Raw genomic sequence first — 19,448 nt, 5'->3', positions numbered from 1 at the left:
AGCTATCTCTATGTGCCTGTTGATGACTGATTTGTGCCAAGTGGAGACGTTCTTGTTTTAACAGTAAAAAGGCATACAGGCAAAGGCTGCTTAATTATCACCTTTTCTTTGCCTTACCATCCCAGAAGTACTGTCAAAATCAGAGCTGGGAATGAGGAATTTTGGATCAGTAGATAGAGATGAAGTGGGGTCTACCATTCTTTGTCTTTTATGCATCACTGTATCTTAAAAAAAGGGTTGATGCACAAATGGCTATCTTGTCATTTCATATCCGGCCTCGGGGTGAAATTAGCAAATAAAGCATGAGGTGGTATGATTTTTTTTTTATTTCTAACATTAGAGATATTTCCGTATGTTGGTATTTTAAAGTGAGTTTAAACACACACACAAATCTAAGAGCAATTTCAAGCATGAAACAAAAAGCTGTTCTATTTTAAGTTGTCTGTTTGCTTGGGAGGAAAAGATAGCTACTAAGCACCAAGTGCTGTTGGACAGCTCCTTTATTTGTCAGAGAGAACTGCAATCCATACTTCCAACATTAGCATAGATATTTATATATTCATGTGTTTATTTATATCCTTCCTTTTTTATTTTTATAAATAATTCAAGTCACACCATCTGGCTTTCCTGGCTAAAGCGGGACTTGAACTCATGATCTCCCACTTTCTAGCCTGTTATCTTAACCACTAGGTTAAGGTATGAGTTTAGACATATTATGGGCTCCTAGAATTGGAACAGGCAATTTAGGTCATCAGATCCAACCAGTTAATACATGAATCCAATTCAAAGCATTCCCAGCTGATGGCTGCCTAGCTTCTGCTGGAACACATTCAATGAAGAGAACTTCCTCCTTCTGCCTCCGATAAATGATTTCAGTGACAAAGTGCTCTCACTATTAGGAAGATTTAGGGGGAAAGAGGAACAAGAACTTGTCTTCTTATAATTTAAGACCATTATTCTGTGTGCTGCACTCAGGGATGATAAAGAACAAGTCTTGACCTTCTTTTGTGTGACATTCCTTCAAGTACAAGAAAAGTGTTTTCATTTTCCTATTCAGTCATTTTTTTCCCCCTCAAGGCAAAACATTTCTAGGTTCATCAGTCACTCTTAAGACTTAGTTTGCAGTTCCCCAATAGACATTCCCTGAATTTGTTTGTGTTTCTTCTAACATTGCTTACAATGTGGCACCCAGAATATGGCATAACCCTTAAAATAGTCTCATCAGCGCATAATACAATGAAACTCTTACTTTCCATGACATGGAAACTATATTTCCATTGATACAACATAAAATTGCATTTGGCTTTTCAGCAGCTGCCATACTGTTTGTGATCAAATACCTTTCAAAAGTCTTTTCATATGTATCTTAATAATACCAAACTGTATGTTCCCCTTTATATTCATTTGTATTTGAACTTTTTTTTATCAAAGTTTTTTCTGTCATTTCCACTCTAACTGTCTAATCTAACAAGATCATTTTGTGTCTTTTACAGTATTAGCTACCTGCCCTCTCTTTATTTGAAAAATATTCTATTGCATCATCCAACTCATTACTGAAGAATACTAGACACAAGATCAATGACACCCCAGTAGATATCTCACTCCAATTTATCAAATAAACACAATAAGCACTTTTTGGATATGGTTTTCAAGCCAGTGGTTATCTGCCTAATAAACATGACATCAAGTCTACACTTAATTAGTTTGCCAATCCAAATATCATGGAACACTCTGTCAGATACTGACATAGAACTCAATGTTTGTGCTTTCTTGTCTGGATTATCTCAAAAGATTGACAGATGCTTTGCTAAAGTCAAGAAATATTACTTCTCCAATATAAACTATTAAAACATATATCTAGTCAAAATAGAACAGAAATAGACTCAGTTTAGCAAAGCTTATTCTTAAGAAATCCATGCTGCTTTCTAATAATATAATTTTCATGACACATATTTATTATTTTATGATCAAGCTTAGAATCACACCAATTAGCTTGTTCTTTCCCATATCCTCCCCCCATCCTTAGTTTATTTTTTTAAAAGATGTTTTCTTTGAAATGTTTTCTCTCATTCAGTCATGCGATACTTCTCTACTATTCCAAGATTCCAAAATGATAGTGGATAGAGATTGGCTATGAGAGGTCCTTAGTGCTCTCTGAGCTTGGTTGTTTTCTTGCAGATGTTTCATTACACAAACTAGATAACATCATCAGTATCTGGTATAGCTGGATTGGCTATATCATCAGTACATTTCTTAAATATCTGAAAATTTTTTGTACTCTTCTTAACCTTATTCACTGACTTCCATTCATACTAGCTGACTTTTTAAAATCCCATTTCTACAAATCTGAAATATTTTTATGCACTCTTCCTTGGTAATCTGTTTCTCTTTCCACCTCCTTATTCTTTCTTATTTTAAAATTTTCATTGAGTATTTTACGGAATCTCCTGGACTTTCTTCTTTCTTTGGACTGTTTTCAGTTGTGTCTTTTATATCTAATTTTTAGCAACTCTCATACCTATGGAAACATCTGAATTCATTAATATGTGCTTTCCTGAAGTGCAAGTTGTGTTCTGATTTTGACTAGCTTTAGTTTCTCTTAATATCAAGAAGTTTAGCATTAAATAGTTCACTCCCTCCCCACAATTCTCCTTATTTCTACTTTATCAACTAAATTTTCCCTGTTGGTTAGAATCAAATAAAAAATAATTGCTCCCCAAGTGTCTTCTTCCACTTTCTTAAGGAATCAATTATCAATGAGAGAGGTAAGGAAATTATTAGAAAGGCTATGCTTAGTAAATTTTGTCCCCACATTGATGTTATGCAAGTAAAATCTTCCATCCCTATTTCATCATGCATTTTTGTAAAACAAATTATTATTTTTGGAAAGCATCATTGATATCTTCATTCTGACAGGATGGTTGGTAGTGGACATTAATAGTAGTGCTGCTTTTATTTATTTTTCCTTTTCACTGAGATTCTTTTAACAGCGCTACCAAGTATTCATTCTTAGAATTTTGAACAGAGGTCGATATTCTTTTAACCTACCATAAAATGTAAGTCATCCTCAATTTTTACTACTTCTGTCCTTTTGAACAAGCTGTATTCTATGATGGCTATGATCACCACTCTTGTTTCTGCTCCATAAAGCATGGAATATATTTGTGGAAGAAGAGAATAAAATAGCTTCTCATTAATTTAGGGGTGGAAGTAGAAGTGATATTTATCTTTCTCCAATCTTTCTTTCTACCAATTTCTTTATGCCCAATACAGGCAAACTGTACCCATTTTACTTAGCAATATATTTTATGGATGCAGATCAGAACATCATATTTTCCATATAAGCCACGCTGGCACAGTGATCAGAATGCAGTATTGCAGGCTAACTCTGCCCACAGTCTGGAGTTCGAGTCTGACCAACTCAAGGTTGACTCAGCCTTCCATCCTTCAGAGGTCAGTACAATGAGGACGCAGATTGTTGGGGGCAATAGACTGACTGTGTAAACTGCTTAAAGAAGACTGTAAAGCTCTGTAAAGCGCTATATAAGTCTAAGGGCTATTGCTATATTTTATGCAACTTCCTTTTTCCAATTCCAATTATTAACTAATGAAAGAAGGGTAGAAGACATGGATCTATGAATATCCTATCTAACTTTGCATGCAAATGCATACCCTGGAGTCCCCACACCCAAACAGCCATTTAAGCAATCCAAATTTTAGGTCTACCCTTAGCAGTAAAGTAATAAGTGCAATTTAAGTTGAAGATTAGAGTCATGAATACAAAGGGACCATGCTATAAACCACCGGAAGTGTATTTTAGCTTCTCTTGTACTTTCTGCAGATGATCAGAATTCCTCACATCTAAAAAACATTTATCATTACTCCCCTGGCTGGAGTCACATTATGTTAAGCTATATTTATTTGATTATGGATTAGTGTTTAATGTGAAGTTAATCATTGTGCCTTATGAAACAAAGCATGCTCAAAATAAGCCATAGTTTGCATGTTGTATGAGTGCAGTTCACAGAACAATATATTCTTATAATCTGAGTGCTAGAGTTGGACTTCCAAAAAGCAAAAGAGGGGCATTCAGCAGCGAGCAAATGATTTCTTTATTTTCCAAGACCAACATCATGCTCTTAAATCATTCAGTGATGCAAAATAAGGACTATAGGCTATTTACCATCAAATCTTGAAGTATGTTTAGGTATTTATAGTTGGTGCTGCAGTAGTAATGTAAAAGAAATCCATTATGGATACTATTTCAGGCCAAAAATATGATCTGTCAAAACAAAATGCAGTCTGATACAAATGGACACTTAATACAGGGAATCAACATTACTCAATTCTAAATATTCATTAGACTATAATTGTATCTAATACTAAACCTAGGAAGTTGAATACAAAAGTGAAGTATATCTGAGGAAACTGCATAAAATATATAGGTAGTCCTTGACTTACGACCACAACTGAGCTCAAAATTTATGTTGCTAAGTGAAACATTTGTTAAATGATCCTGGGACACTGCAGCTGTCATAAAGATGAACCAGTGGCAAAGCATCAATTTTTGATCATTTGACCATGGGGATGCTGTAATGGTCATAAGTGTGAAAAACAGTCATAAGTCATTTTTTTCAATACCATTGTAACTTTGAATGGTCACCAAATGAACTGTTATAAGTTGATAACTATTTGTATTAGGGGAAATTGTCTATAAAAGATGTGTATTTTAAATGCCATAGGGCAGTAATGGTGAACCTTTTAGAGACCAAGTGCCCAACCTGCAACCCAAAACCCACTTATGCATTGTCGGGTGCCAGATGGGTGTGACCCATTGGCTGGGTGTGGCCCATTGGGTGAGCATGGTCTATTGGGTGGGCATAGCTGTGGTGATAATGGCAGACTGGGTGGGACTAAAAAGTTCATTCAATCAATTCCAACTTTGCAAGATTTTTTTTTCCCGCGAGAAGTTGAAATTGACTGATTGATTGAACCTTTTTTTGTTTTGTACACAGCGGCAGAGGTCTAAAGCAAAAAGGTTTTATAAAAGCCAGTTGAAGGCCTAGGACTGGGGTGACAGCACGCGTGCCCACAGAGATGGCTCTGAGTGCTGCCTCTGGCACACGTGCCATAGGTTTGCCACCACTGCCACAGGGGAAGTTATACAATTGCTGGTGCTTATTTTTTTCCCCTTAAACAAATAGAATTTGCAGACAATTTTATGATATAGATTCATACTTGAAAGTTTGCTAGTTTAACCAATTTCAGTATATTAGCAGCAACTACTTTCCATGTACTTATATTCTTTCTGGCTATAATATTCCACGTAATATATAATACATGCTTGTTTTCTACACTGTGGCAAGGGGAAAGAGAGAAAGTCCAAGTGCAAAATGTGGCTTCCTTATAAACAGGGAGATTACAGTAGCATTGTGTGAAATGATGGGCAACAGATCTAGAATAGAATAGAGCTGGAAGGGACCTTGGAGGTCTTCTAGTCCAGCCCCCTGCTCAAGCAGGAGAACCTATATCATCTCAGACAAGTGACTGTCCAGTCTCTTCTTAAAACCTTCAATGATGGAGCGCCCACCATTTCTGAAGGCAAACTGTTCCACTGGTTAATCGTCTTCACTGTCAGAAGTTTTTCCTTAATTCCAGGTTGCTTCTCTCTTTGATCAGTTTCCAACCATTGTTTCTTCTCCTGCCCTCTGGTGCTTTGGAGAATAACGTAACCCCCCATTTCTTTGTGGCAGCCCCTCAGATACTAGAACACTGCTATCATGTCTCCTCTATTTCTTCTTTTCTTTAGACTAGCCAAACCCAAGTCCCACAGCCATTCTTCGTATGTTTTAGTCTCCAGGCCTTTGATCATCTTAGTTGGTTTTCTCTGAATTTTTCTTTTTTCCCCTAATCATTCATCTCATGCTCACAAGAAGAAGAACCAGTGCAGTCTATCTTCCCTTCTCATTCCTCTGCCTGGATGTATCTACCTCTTATTTTCTCAATATCTTTGAGGGCACTCATCAGCTAAAAACAAAAAAAGATCAGTTTTATTACAGGGTGCAATACAAATGGATCTGTCTCTGCAGAAGCAGTAGACTGGAAGCAGTACCGTTAGCAGGAAATTTGTCCTGAGAATTAGCTGTTCATAAAGTGATGTAAATTTTCAGTGACTAAAAGTCTTGCAGTAGAACGAGGAGTTTGCTCCCTTGATAATATCTCTATTAAAAGTAAACAGGTATAATTATACCATCAATATATCTTGAGGTTTTATCTTTTCCTGGCAAACACACTTCCCTTGATCTGTGCCTGTTGGGAGTCATTAATTCATTGAGAAGCATTATAAGGATAGGAAGTATTATGTTCTACTCTCCCTCTTTCTTTACTTCTTTTGCTTTTAATTACTGTGAGCTTATTTACATTGAAAGCCAGTGTAGTGTTGTAGTTACAGTACAGAATTGTATATTGGGGATTTTCAGCCAAGAAAACTGGGTGCCTTGGACCAGTCACTATGACTTAACCATATATATCACAATTAGTAATTGTCAGGGCTGCACGATGAATAGGTTTCATTTCCCAGAAGGTGCTTCAGCATGTACAAGAATATAAAGGTACTACCTGTTTAACACAGCCATGCTTTGCAGCAGCTGTAGAGAACAGATATCTGTTTGTGGGAAAAGATAAGCCAATTTATAATGTTGCTGACAGGTTTTACATTCACTCTCTTCTTGCCTTCCTACATGTTCCAGATTATCCTTTTGGAATTCTACCTAAAAGCATTATACAAACCTAATGGGTTCTAGAATTTTCCCCCGATCAAAGTGATTTGCCCCCTTAATGCCACTTTTGCCTTCATATCAACCTTTTGGACTTTCCAGAGACACCTTTTTGCCTATGTGAGAAATAGGCTCTGGATAGATTAGTTCTATGAACTAATTTTATTAGGACACACTAAATAATTACTATTCTCGAAGCTTTGTTACCTGGATTAATACAAACATATCCAATTTGTTATCTGAATTTCCCATTCTACTGGCAGTTTATTGAGGTCTATTAGGACAAAAAAAAGTTATATTTGCATTCTATTCTTTATTCACAGAACTCAGGGTAGTGACGATACATGGAAACATATCACACTTAATGATGCAACCTTTTATTTGTTCTGCTCTGTTCTTTATTTTGTGCCATGCTTCATTCTAAATTGGAAAATCTACAGTTTGAATTTAGAGAATACATTCTTAGCTGTAGCTTTCTGTTAATCAAATCTTTCTTCTTTTGTTATTTGTGCGCATCTGTGTTGCGCCTATGCACATAGTACATAGGGATGAGTGTTCCTGTAGTATGGATGTCTGAATAATTTAATCTTTATAAACTCTGAGACTAACTGCTGTATCTTATGGACTAAGTAATTTTGTGCCTCACCAAATGTCAGAATACATTTCTTGGCTAAAAATAAAATAAAACCAGCAGCCAAACTGGATTTTTAAATGCCATGTATTAAAATGCACTTATGGAAATGTATATTTTAAGATAAAACAATACAACATCTGTGTGCGTATCAGATCTACAAATAAAAAGCAAATAACTGATGGATTTTTAAAAATTGGCCAATGAAGAAACAGGATCAATGCATAAAGAAACAAGAAAGAGATGTAAACAAGAAAAACGCAATTGTCAATCCCTAATATATCACATAATTAACTAAAGCAAAACAAAAACTATTTCCATTGATATGAATGCCTCAAGGTAATTTTGCTTGCTACTTCACTGATGGGGATGTGCCATATTATGAGGCTGTGGGAATCACTAAAAAGAGGTTACAGTTAGTCCCAGAGGTCAGAATATGATTTTTTCCCCCAGTGTTTTATTCTGATTTTCCATCTTTGTTATCAGAGATAGATTGATGGGTTGCATAACTGTAAACTGCATTAACACTAAACCAAACTAAATGGGTGTGTGAAGTTGACACAAAGCTCTTCATAGCTTGGTTGATGAAACATGCTAAGTTACAATTTCATTTGGTTATGGTTTATAATGTTGGTTTAGCATGATAAATAAACACAATCTCTTTCTATGAGATTTAAATTTATATTTAAGCAAACATTTTTATGCTGACATCGGTTGAATTTTCAAGTCCCTTAAATTACAATTGTAATTGTTTCAGTACAGTTTTCCCTCTATGTTTTATACCTGTACAGGCACATCTTGATAATGTAGCCAGAACATAGTATATAATGATTAATGCTAATGAAGCCCAGCAGTATTCATTATTCTGTATCTGGATATGGAAAGCGGATAAACTTGAATTTATAATAGAAGCCCCAGAAAAAAATAATACAACAAAACATTTCTCTCTTGCTGCTCAGAAAACAATAGGGTGACATCCACCCTAGTCTCGAGGAGAGAAGCTTGACTTCAAGGTATCTTTACCTTGATATAATAGAAGAAGACAGCTTTATGAACCTCTTTTCATTCACAATGATAAGGGGACAGGGATAGGCTTTATTATGCCAAGCAAGATGCACTAGCTAGGTATAGGTCGGAAAATGTAGAGCAAGGGTGTCAAACTGCCGGCCTGCAGGCCGGATGCATCATAGAGAAACCGTGCCCACCCCATTGCCAGCAATGGAAAAAAAGTTGCGATATGACGCAACACGTCACGTGAGGTTGCAAGTTTGATACCCCTGATGTAGAGCAATTACCCAATACATATTTTCCCAGTCATTTCAACCCTTCCAGTCAGATCTGCAGAAAGGCAGCCAGTTTGGTCTGGTGGTTAAGGCACCAGGCTAGAAAACAGGAGACCATGAGTTCTAGTCCCGCCTTAGCCATAAAAAGCCAAGTGGGTGACTTTGAACCAGTCACTCTTTCATAGCCGAACTAAACTTAGATGGTGTTGTAGGGAAAATAGGAGGAGAAAAGAGTATTAGATTTGTTTTCAACCTTAGCTTGATTATTAAAGAAATAATAATTAAGGTGAAATATAAACAAACAAACAAACAAACTGATATGGGTCCAATTCACTAAGGAATGTTATCTGCTGGTATGCAGGAGGAAGGCCTTTTCTGCTACAGCCTCCACTCTTTGAAATATCATTGCCCTTGAGGTCAGACTGGTCCCACCCCTATTGGCATTCCAGCAGGGCCTAAAGTCAATGGCTCTGCCATCTTACCTGGGGATCGGGTAAGGGTGGCATGAATCCTACAAAATGTCTGTGCTGTTAGAGATGTTGATTATGCTTTCCTACAAATCATGTTTTTGACTTTTTAAATACCGTATATGCCGGCGTATTAGGCGACCCGGCGTATAAGACGACCCCCGTCTTTATAGCCGGGCCGCATTCCTAGAACGTCGTCTTATACGCCGGAAACTACCAGTATTTCCGGCGTATAAGACGACTCAGCGAATAAGACGACCCCCGTCTTTGGCGCCGATTTCAGCGCTCGCGGAAGTTGTCTTATACGCCGGCATTTACGGTAGCTTTTACTCTTTTAATGATCTTATGCTATCATGATTTTGATCATTTTTTCCCACTGTTTTTTGTGTTTTTAGTTCTGTAAGCCACCCAGAATCACATGTGTGAGATAGGCAGTGTTATAAAATGAGCCAACCAACCAACCAACCAACAAAATTGAACTACATACAGGATGCTATAGCCTCTCATCACTGTAATCATGGTGCAAAGGCAGAGGTGGGATTCAAATATATGAACAACCAGTTCTCTGTGTGGATGCCACTTCTGGAAGTCCATTCTGGGCTGTGGCAACAAAAAATTAGCTGCCGAAGTGGTACGAACTGGCTGAATCTCACCACTGTGCAAAAGTAACAACATCTGAAACTTCCCTTTCTCAGGCTACCCCCAGTCCTTGCTCCTGTCTCATTTGCACTATCACTGGTGCTAATTAACAACTTCACACTCTTAAGTGCCCATGGTGTGTCTGAGTCATTTTTCCTCTTGAAGTCCTAATAGCTACAGCACCAGGCCATCTCTGCCTGACTGTTCTGCATGGAATATCCTGTCTACAAAAAAAAAAAAAAAAAAAGATATGAAAGGAAAATTCTGCAAGGTGCTAAAAAGCTATGCAGTAAGTGTGAGTTGTCTGTTTTTAATAGATTGCCACCAATTTCATTAAATGGAGCACCTTTTCTGACCTTTACATTTTACAAAAAAAAAAAAAGTTTCCCATTATTTTTGCCACCAAAGCATGTTAGAATAAGTGAGGAGAAGAAGAGCAAAAGAAATTAAACTTTTGAGTGGCTCTGCTTATAGTAGGCCATGTGAGACAGAAGGGCATGCTGGTAGGGACAGGACACAAAGAGCATGTTTATTTCCAGTGGGACAGCAGCTGCTGAAAGGAAGGAAGTCCTCTGCTAGTTACATACAAACTGGATGTGATTCAGGAAAAGATCTAAGTCTCCATCACACCAGCCTCCAAAACATGGGGAATCTCAAAATCTCCTACGTATCCTTGAATGTTCTGATGTTTTAAAGCAGAATTCCTCCTCTTATTTTTGCCCATGGATCCAATCTCACACACTTTAGTGCCCATTCATTCTATGATACAATTAGGTGATCCTTAAACAGTGGTCCAGCTTTCACTAGCCATTTTAAACTGGTGCAGGATTGCTGCATCTCCATTGCCCCCTAGACCTTCTTCTGCAGAGTCATTCTTCACTGGGCATCAGGAAAAAGCTCTGATCTTTCAAACCAGCCTTTTCCTCAGAACCCACTAGATCCCCAAACTAATCATAATCAGAGGCCACTGGGCTGGCTTGAAATAGGGCTCACCCCCAAACAACTAAAAGACACTAACTATGGCCAGTGGTGGGATTCAGCCGGTTTGCACCACATCAGCAGAACCAGTAGCTATTTTTTTCTTGCCCAGGCCCAGAATGGACTTCCAGAAGTGACATCTAGACAGAGAACTGGTTGTTCACATATTTGAATCCCACCACTGAGTGTGGCGTACCAAGAGAGAGAGGTTCCCTGTTACACTGAGCAATCGCTCTTATGTGCTTGAGATATAGGTTTAGTATGTATCTTCTAGCAAAACATGGAAAGCAGAGGGCAGAATGATATAAGAAGACTGGAAAGTCATACCAAAATATTACAGACAGGGCTGGGCGATCTTCATACAGCACTTTCTTTCACGTGATACTGCACTTCATTTCCTGCAACGTTTATTTTGGCACCTTAATCTATTTGGTGTAGAATAGCAAAAAGCTAGGAGTGATCAGGGAGCATACTACGGTATTCAGACTGAATCAGCAACCATTAAATACTAATCAGCTCAATCCTGTTCTGATCCTGTTTGCTCTTCCTTTTCTTACCCCACATCACAGAAATCCTGCATTATTTAAGAAGATTACTTTTCTTTGCTTAATTTAGTCTGGAGTCACTTGCTGGGAGCAGAGAGAATTTTTTTAACAAACATTCAGCCTGAAAAAGAATCCACTGCTATGGCGAGGAGATGGGGGGGGGGGTCGCTTGTTTAAAAAATAAGCTTGAGTCCCAGGAAACATGGCTTTTTTCTTGCTAAGCCAGCTTTGTTTACCCTCAGCAGTTATGCAGCATTGTTAAATCATCACTTGCACCATAGGAACCTTTGATTAGCTGGGCTCATTCTATGAAAGAGGATTTGCTCTCATATCTAAAGATGAGAGAGTCATGAAGAAGGAGTAACAGTTAACACAGTACATATGTGAAAAAAGCAAATATTTGTTTTATAGCAAAGATTTGCTTTAGGGAATATTTTAGGGTACTATAATCAGTTCCTTTTTTCTATGAAATTAAAGCGGTGTAACATTAGTGATAGCTATGGTTAGAAGAAGGCAGATGGTATGAAGATATCTACTGTATAATGCTTTAAGATGCTACTACTGTTATCATGCTTATCTGAGAAAAAGCAGCATTATTTGGGGTTATATATCTCACGGGGCACTTTTGACGTTGTTAATCACATAAACATGTGAACACCATTTTGTCAGTTTTCGTGCGTTAAATAATTTTGTGTCACTCTTTATAGAAGAAGAAGGACAAGGCATATGAGAGAGACTATGAATAATGTCATTATATCTTTTAGTCATTAGATCGTGCTAGCCATAAAATACCTGGGTATTTTTTTTTCTGTAATATTCTGTTATTGTATCCAATAACTCTTCTCTGAATTCTGAACTGATAAATCTTCTGTGCCTTCCATAGTATGAGGAATCTAAATTTGTGAAAGCAAGGCATTCAGTCTAATGTAATGAAACGGAAAGCCCTTCAGTTTTAAGTTACTTTCAGATTACTACCATTGGATAAGAATATTTTTTAAAAATGTCTTCTATGCATATTAATAAGATTGTTGTGCCATAAATGCAATGCTTAGATTATGGAAGAAAACCCACCTCTGAAGTTCTTTCAAAGAGACTGTGATTTTCAGACTATGGCCCAGGATGTAAAGAACAGCTAATATATCTGCCCATTGGACCATCTCTCCCAGTGGACCCCCTTTTAGTACACGAGGGCTGAAAACATCTCCCGATTCTTCTGTCAAGAAGCCAATGTGGATCAAAATCTAAAAAAGCCAAAAAGAAAAGGGGGTGTGTGTGTGTGTGTGTGAATAGAAATAGGGTTTTAGGTAGGCAAGAAATAAATTACAAAAAAAAAACCAGCACAACTGAATTTCTGTACCTTACACTTATAACCCCATACACAATGAACAAGAAACTAATTTAATTTTGTACCTGCTTCTGATCTCTGTGTTTGCCCTCCAGTTTCTGTTCCAGTTTATGAGAGGCCCTCAGCCACTGTGCAGCCAAATGACGGATCCGTTTCTTCATGAAGATCAAGGACTCCTTGCCGCTGCCAATTAGCTCCAGAAGATAGGAGAGGTCTCTCTGAAAAGCTGCCTAGGAGGATAAAAAAACAATAGATTTTCTATTCATGCAAGGCTCGGTGATTTTCATAAGACCTATCAGTTGGGCATACACTCTTCTTTCCATTGCTTCTTTGGGTAAGATTAAAAATACTACTGAAATGGTTTAGGGTAATATGGTGAGTTTAGGATTATATGCTGAGGACTATCTTGAAAATTAATTATCAGGTACAGCCTATTGGAAGAAGAAGTGATAAAACTACAGACTACAAGTTGTTGTAATGTGGAATGTCCTGGTTCATATTTGCAGCAACCATGTCCTTCTCTCGGATACTGATTTACTTTCTTACATCTTATAACCACTGACAATTGTACAGTATATTTGATGGAGTTTTGCTATTAAGGTTGGGTTTTTCCCACCATAACTTTTATTTTATAGTTCTTTAGACCTTAGAGCATACAACTGTTATCTGGATGTTAATCAGTGGTTTCATTTTGCTACTGACCTAAGAGTACTTTCCAGTTGCATTCACGACCCCAAAGGAGTGACCACTCTATGTTCAGTAGATAATGCAAGACCATCAGGGAAATCCAGGGACATAAGCTAGGCTGGTAGGTCTAAAACAGTGGTTCTCAACCTTTCTAATGCCATGACCCCATAATACAGTTCCCTATGTTGTGGTGACCCCCAAGTGGGTGTGGCCACCAATAAGAGGGAGTAGGACAGCTAGGGAAAAGGGAAAAAAATGGTGGACAGAGTGGTTTGGCGACCCCCGTGAAATGGTCGTTTGACCCCAAATGGGGTCCCGACCCACAGGTTGAGAACCACTGGTCTAAAATATCCTAGATGGAGACCGTGACAAACTACTTCCAAACTGTTATATGAAAAATAGTCTGATAGTTATTGGGAAAAGCTAAGAATAGACTTCCTTCTCTTTCAACGTTCCCATTCTAGCCACCTGATTTTCTGGCAGATGTAGAAAGACTAATCCCCTCATTTGCTACTTAGTGAAATTATAGGCAGCATCCCCTTACTCAGGCATTCTGCCTATATTAACACTACTACAACATCAGGAAAAAATATAATCAGGAGAAAAACTCTCCCTATTGCACCTGATCCCATAGTAATGCACTGTGTGCTCTGATTTTATTTATGTATATTTAATGGAAAATGGAGAATAGAGATTGAGTGGGATGTGTGATTATACTTAGTTGTAGACAGTATACAATCTTTTCCTAATCAATCAATCTTTATTACGGTCATAGAACAGCAAGATTTTTTTCCTGCTCCTCCCATATTTATCCTACAATTGGAATCATTCAGGAACTGCAGTTTTTCACAAACAGATGTTCTAACACATGTTTTTCTGTGGATGGTTGCCCATGTCCATTTCTATCAAATGAGAATATTTAGGCTAGTTTCAAAAGAAAACCACTTTGATAAATAGGTCATAGCCCTGAGTCAATCCAAAAGCAGCAAGTCTTACCTGTATCCTGGGTGATGGGTTGGAAGAAGGGGCAGCTGCTGACTGATTTCGCCAAGGCAGCACTGGGCAAAACCACTCAACTTCACTGAGGTAGATGAGGAAGGAGCATTCTGTGCCATCCACACCAAAGAATGCGTAGCAAGGGTCCGAAGTCCACCGAGCCCTCATCCACTGCAAGGCAACATATTGTTTTAATGATAATAGAAAGAAAGATATGCGACAAGTACAAATCTTGTGAAGGAGGAAAAAAAGGTAAAAATGCCGCAGGAGAAAAAACTTTCTGTGTGTTTTGTTACAGGAGCAAATTCACAGTATGCCTTGTGAAAGAAAATTGTGTTTAAACTAGATTAGATTCTGTTATGTTCTTATCTAAATGCAGAGGAGATGCTGCCAGAGGAGCTCAGGATAGCTGTATCAATCCACTGTTCACAAAGTATATTTTGCCTTTTATTTCAGTCAGTACTGGCAGAGAAAAAAGAATTGGGAAAAATAAGTATTTTGTTTAGGAAGTTTCAAAAACAGATAGGTGAAAGATCACTGCTAGCATTAATATTCTATTGCCCAGCAAGGTAGAGCTGACAATCCTGCACTAAGAAAGCAAAAAAAAAAAAAAAAAATTAGCAATGCCCTTAAAAAGTTGTTTTGCATACAAAGAAATAAGAATAGGCTCCTCGATGTAGATAAATCATCCTCCATAATTGCTGGTGCCATCCTCTCCCAAACTTAACTACACCAATGAATCCACTCAAGAGACAGACCTCCACTCCCAATATGTAAAACTCACCAATCATTCAGACAGGAGATCAAATTACTGCCACCCACATTTAAATCACACTTAAAATTTAACCCAGGTCTGAACAAAGGCAGCAAAAATGAATGCTATAGAACTGGAAAAATCTGAGTAATGTAAAAGTTGTGTCTTGTTAATCTAGCAGTTAATTTATATTTTGTCAAGTAGTTAGATTAGTTGCTGAGGTTCAGTGGGGGAGGAGATAACTAATTTTAACTTATGGTTATGCTGTTCAGACAGTCAGCGTTGACTTCAGCTGACTCCCTGGACAAATCCCTGCAGTTTTCTTGGAAATATTTCAGAAATGGTTGGTCCTTGCCTGCTTCCTAGGGCAGGGAAGTCCAAGGTCACCCAGCTGGCTTTGTGCCTAAGGCAAGACAAGAATTCAGGGTCTCCAGGTTTCTTAACTACTACACCAAATTGGCTTTCTATTTTAACTGATAGTTAAACTAAAGCATTGGGGTGCAGCTGTACAGTGCTGCACACATCCACATCCAGCTGTAATGATTTATATGAATGATTTTGAAGCGAGTGGAAGAGATGCTGCCTGGGGAATGATCAGATAAGGGGGGGGGCACAGCTGCTTAACAGGCAGAGAAGAAGCTCAGAAAGAATCCCCCCCTAATTATCAGACTGTAAAAAGGGAGGGTGGGAGATTTGTACTTTCAGGCTGGCAAGTTCCTGTTATTGGAGCCTTACAATAAAGCACCGCAGAATTAACTCATCTGATCTCTTTCCTGCTTGGTCTACCTGGCAAGGCTAACTAAAGTTCTGTTCTATGTTAAAAGCACAACAAATATAAGATGCCTGAAGTTCTTCGGGCCAGAGATGACTTTCTAAATTAAAAATAAGCAAGATGATAAATTCATGTTGTTGCTATTTTTGCATTGCTTGTGTGTGAATAATTAACACGGCTGTGAAAATTACATTCATCCATTAATCATGAAACCCAGGATAACCTAGCTACTGTGATTTGAGAGCAAGAAGCATCTATCCTCACTCTCCCACTCTCAAATGAGAATTTGTTCAGTTTTTTTTTTCATTAAGTTAGCCTACATCTCTATTTGATTCTTTTGAATATGGAGTATAGTATAGTCTCCCATATCAATAGCGCATTCAGAGGAAAGTTGGAATTCTTTTAGGTGTATCTTTTGAGGGTTTGCATTATCAAATGAAAGAGGAGGAGGAGGAGGAGGAGGAGGAGGAGGAGGAGGAGGAGGAGGAGGAGGAGGAGGAGGAGGAGGAGGAAAAAGTCACATTTGGTACATTTCAAATGTTGTCCCACATAGTTGTGATATCTAGGATAGTCTATTGTTCTGCATTACCAATGCCAGTTTTATTATTAGATGTAATTAAATATAATAATAAAAACGTTTCTTCAAGTTACTGGACCCTAATGGAACTTCAAATCCCTTTCTAGAATTTTCAACATTGTTGTTTCTATTGAGGCCAAGTTGAAATGTGTGGTATGTTCATAGCAGATGACAAATGATTTCAGCATTTCCTTGGGTGGGAGCAAAGAAGGTAAATTAATTGCAATACTTAATAGTTATTGCATTTCCTGGACTTTTGGAAATTCATGCATATCATTTTCTGCCTTTCCAGCAGGCAGAGAAAAGGAAATGAAATCAAGATTTAACATTAGCATCAGGGATGCAACATCAGCATGAAATTCACAGGTAACTGTATCCTGAAGAAAATCAGAATTAAGACATTCTTTCTACTGAGGTGATCTTTGAGCTTGGTTGTTTTATTGCAGATCTTTCAGTACTCAAACTTGGTAACATCTCAATGCTAGAAAATATCTGCAAGAAAACAGCCAAGTTCAGAGTGTACCAAGGACCCCTCATTTCAACTCTGAGCTGTAAATATTCTTCTTTATTGATTCTTCCTACTACACAGTTTTTGCCTGTTCAGAAAAACAACAACAACAAGACACTGATAACCTGACACTATCATAGCTTCCCTCAGGATCACCAAATATTTAGCTGCATAAAAAGGGGGGGTGGGCTGGATAGGAAAGAGTGACCCAGTAATGGTAAGATTTTCTAAATTTTAGATTGCTTTCTGGAGTAAACTGTTCCAATATGCTTGCTAATTAGTCAGTATATCACTATAACCAGTGCTTTTTTTGTTAAAAAAAAAAAGATGCCGGAACTCACACGTTATACAACCCGCCTTGCCTACCCTACTAGGTTCCATCCAAAAAAGGTGCCCTGATTATAACCATAATGCATAATAAGTGCAAAATATTTAGAATGCTAAAGCAGAAATAACATATTTTGGGTGCCATCTACTAAAAATTTAAGGTGGGGGGAGTGCAATGAACTTTCATCCTAAAGGCCTTCATTTATAGAAAACAAGGAAGTGGATTTGTGGGTATCTGACCATAAAGCCTATTCTAGCGCTGTGAATCCACGGCGCTGGATCTCAAGCAGTTCTTTGTGGGTGCCTATGACTTCCCTAACCCTCCATGTTAGTGATACAGCAGCTATTGCCATCATTCCTAATTTCTCAGAAGCCAGTGACCACAGATCAATCAGCATGGATAAATATGTGCAACTTTCTGAATGTGAATGTATATGTTTATGAAGTGTGCACGTGCAACTCCCAAGTCAGTTGCATGAAGCTCTAACTCTAAAAAACGCAACCCCTTCCTAAATCACTCCCCACCACTCCCTACCCCATGCTTCTTCCCCATTATCACTAGTGATGTTTCAAAGTACATCTGGTGCCAATTTTATCTACGAGATAGGAGTGCTATTTCCAGGGTTTAGGGGGGAAAATGAAGTGATTTAATTATCACCAACACAAGCATGTATAACCATGAAATCTAAGAATCTTTATAGAGCCCTCGGGTCTATATTATACATATGGGATTAAGATATTTAAACTTTGCCTTATGTTAATAGATCAGAGGACTGATATAATTTTAAAAAATAGTAAAACCAAATAACTTAATAAAAGCAAACTAGAAATCTATAGGTCCTTTAGGAATGGTACAAACTGTGAGAAGATATGGGCAGGCTGAGGGAAGAATGGCTGAGGACACAGATCTAAATAATCAAAAGCCAGCAGTGGGTGACTCACTTTATCTCACCAATTTAGCCTAAGTGAAGAGAAATCCGGGAAGACTTTGAGAAAGGACATGGCTGCAGAAGCCATTTTCCATCCTCACTTGTAGCCAAATTAACACCATAGAACAGGTCTCAAGCTTAGGAACCAGGTAAAGGTGGCAGTCTCATAGCAGACACTTGTCCCTCATCAACAACTTCTCAAGCTTTCTTTTTCTTCTGCCATGGATTATCCAGATAATGGGTCATTTTCTCTTTTCCCCAGGAAAACCTTTCATACTTGACACACTAGCTTCAGCCTGTCTCTTCAGTCAGCTAGCTAAGAGGCTCTCCTGAGGAATCTTCAGGAAATGTAAGAGGGGCTTCTTCCCATCACAGTAAGCATGCAGTGTGGATAAGCCTATGAGGGAGACAGCTTTAGGTGCATCATTGTGTTCTTCCCTTATCCTGACATAACTCAAACGCAGCCCAAATATGTGCAAAATCAGTTACCTTGAAGAGAAGTCAGGGGACTGCAGTAACTTGAAACTGGTAACTGGGGCAGAATAGGAATCAGCAATGGGGACAGCCAAATTCATGCCAGTGTTAACAGCCAGCTCAAGGATAGGTGGTATAGAGCAGTTGTTGTTAACTGTGAAGTCGTTTCCGACCCATCGCGACCCCATGGACAACGTTCCTCCAGGTCTTCCTGTCCTCTACCATTTTCTGGAGTCCATTTAAGTTCACACCTACTGCTTCAGTGACTCCATCCAGCCACCTCATTCTCTGTCGTCCCTTTCTTCTATTGCCCTCAATCTTTCCCAGCATTAGGCCCTTCGCCAGTGAGTCCTTCCTTCTCATTAGGTGGCCAAAGTATTTGAGTTTCAACTTCAGGATCTGGCCTTCTAAAGAGCAGTCAGGGTTGATCTCCTCTAGGACTGACCGGTTTGAATGTCTTTCAGTCCAAGGGACTCACAGGTGTCTTCTCCAGCACCATAGATCAAAGGCCTCAATTCTTTGGCGCTCAGCCTTTCTTATGGTCCAACTTTCACAGCCATACATTGCAACTGGGAAAACCATGGCCTGGACTATACGCACTTTTGTTGGCAGGGTGATGTCTCTGCTTTTTAGAATGCTGCCTAGATTTGCCATAGCTGTCCTCCCCAGGAGCAAGCGTCTTTTAATTTCTTGGCTGCAGTCCCCATCTGAGGTGATCTTGGAGCCCAGAAAAATAAAATCTGTCACTACCTCCATTTCT

At 38.4% G+C, this 19,448-nt stretch overlaps 1 protein-coding gene across 2 annotated transcripts in view; it reads right to left on the bottom strand.

Moving 5' to 3' along the window:
- Positions 1-19,448, bottom strand: part of MGAT5B (alpha-1,6-mannosylglycoprotein 6-beta-N-acetylglucosaminyltransferase B) — a 337,742-nt gene that overhangs the window by 72,059 nt on the left and 246,235 nt on the right. For both annotated transcript variants that reach the window (XM_039328102.1, XM_039328103.1), the window contains exons 6-8: positions 14,348-14,518; positions 12,730-12,894; positions 12,391-12,560 (exon numbers count right to left, since the gene is read on the bottom strand). In XM_039328102.1, the coding sequence (XP_039184036.1) occupies positions 12,391-12,560; positions 12,730-12,894; positions 14,348-14,518 (506 nt within the window). The remainder of the gene's footprint in view (positions 1-12,390; positions 12,561-12,729; positions 12,895-14,347; positions 14,519-19,448) is intronic.

This window comes from Crotalus tigris, unplaced genomic scaffold (genome assembly GCF_016545835.1).
Source record: "Crotalus tigris isolate CLP2741 ecotype Arizona unplaced genomic scaffold, ASM1654583v1 scf7180000024370.6872682, whole genome shotgun sequence".
Lineage (NCBI taxonomy): Eukaryota > Metazoa > Chordata > Lepidosauria > Squamata > Viperidae > Crotalus > Crotalus tigris.
Note: the sequence above shows the minus strand (reverse complement) of the source record. Positions and strands in the feature narration are given on the sequence as shown.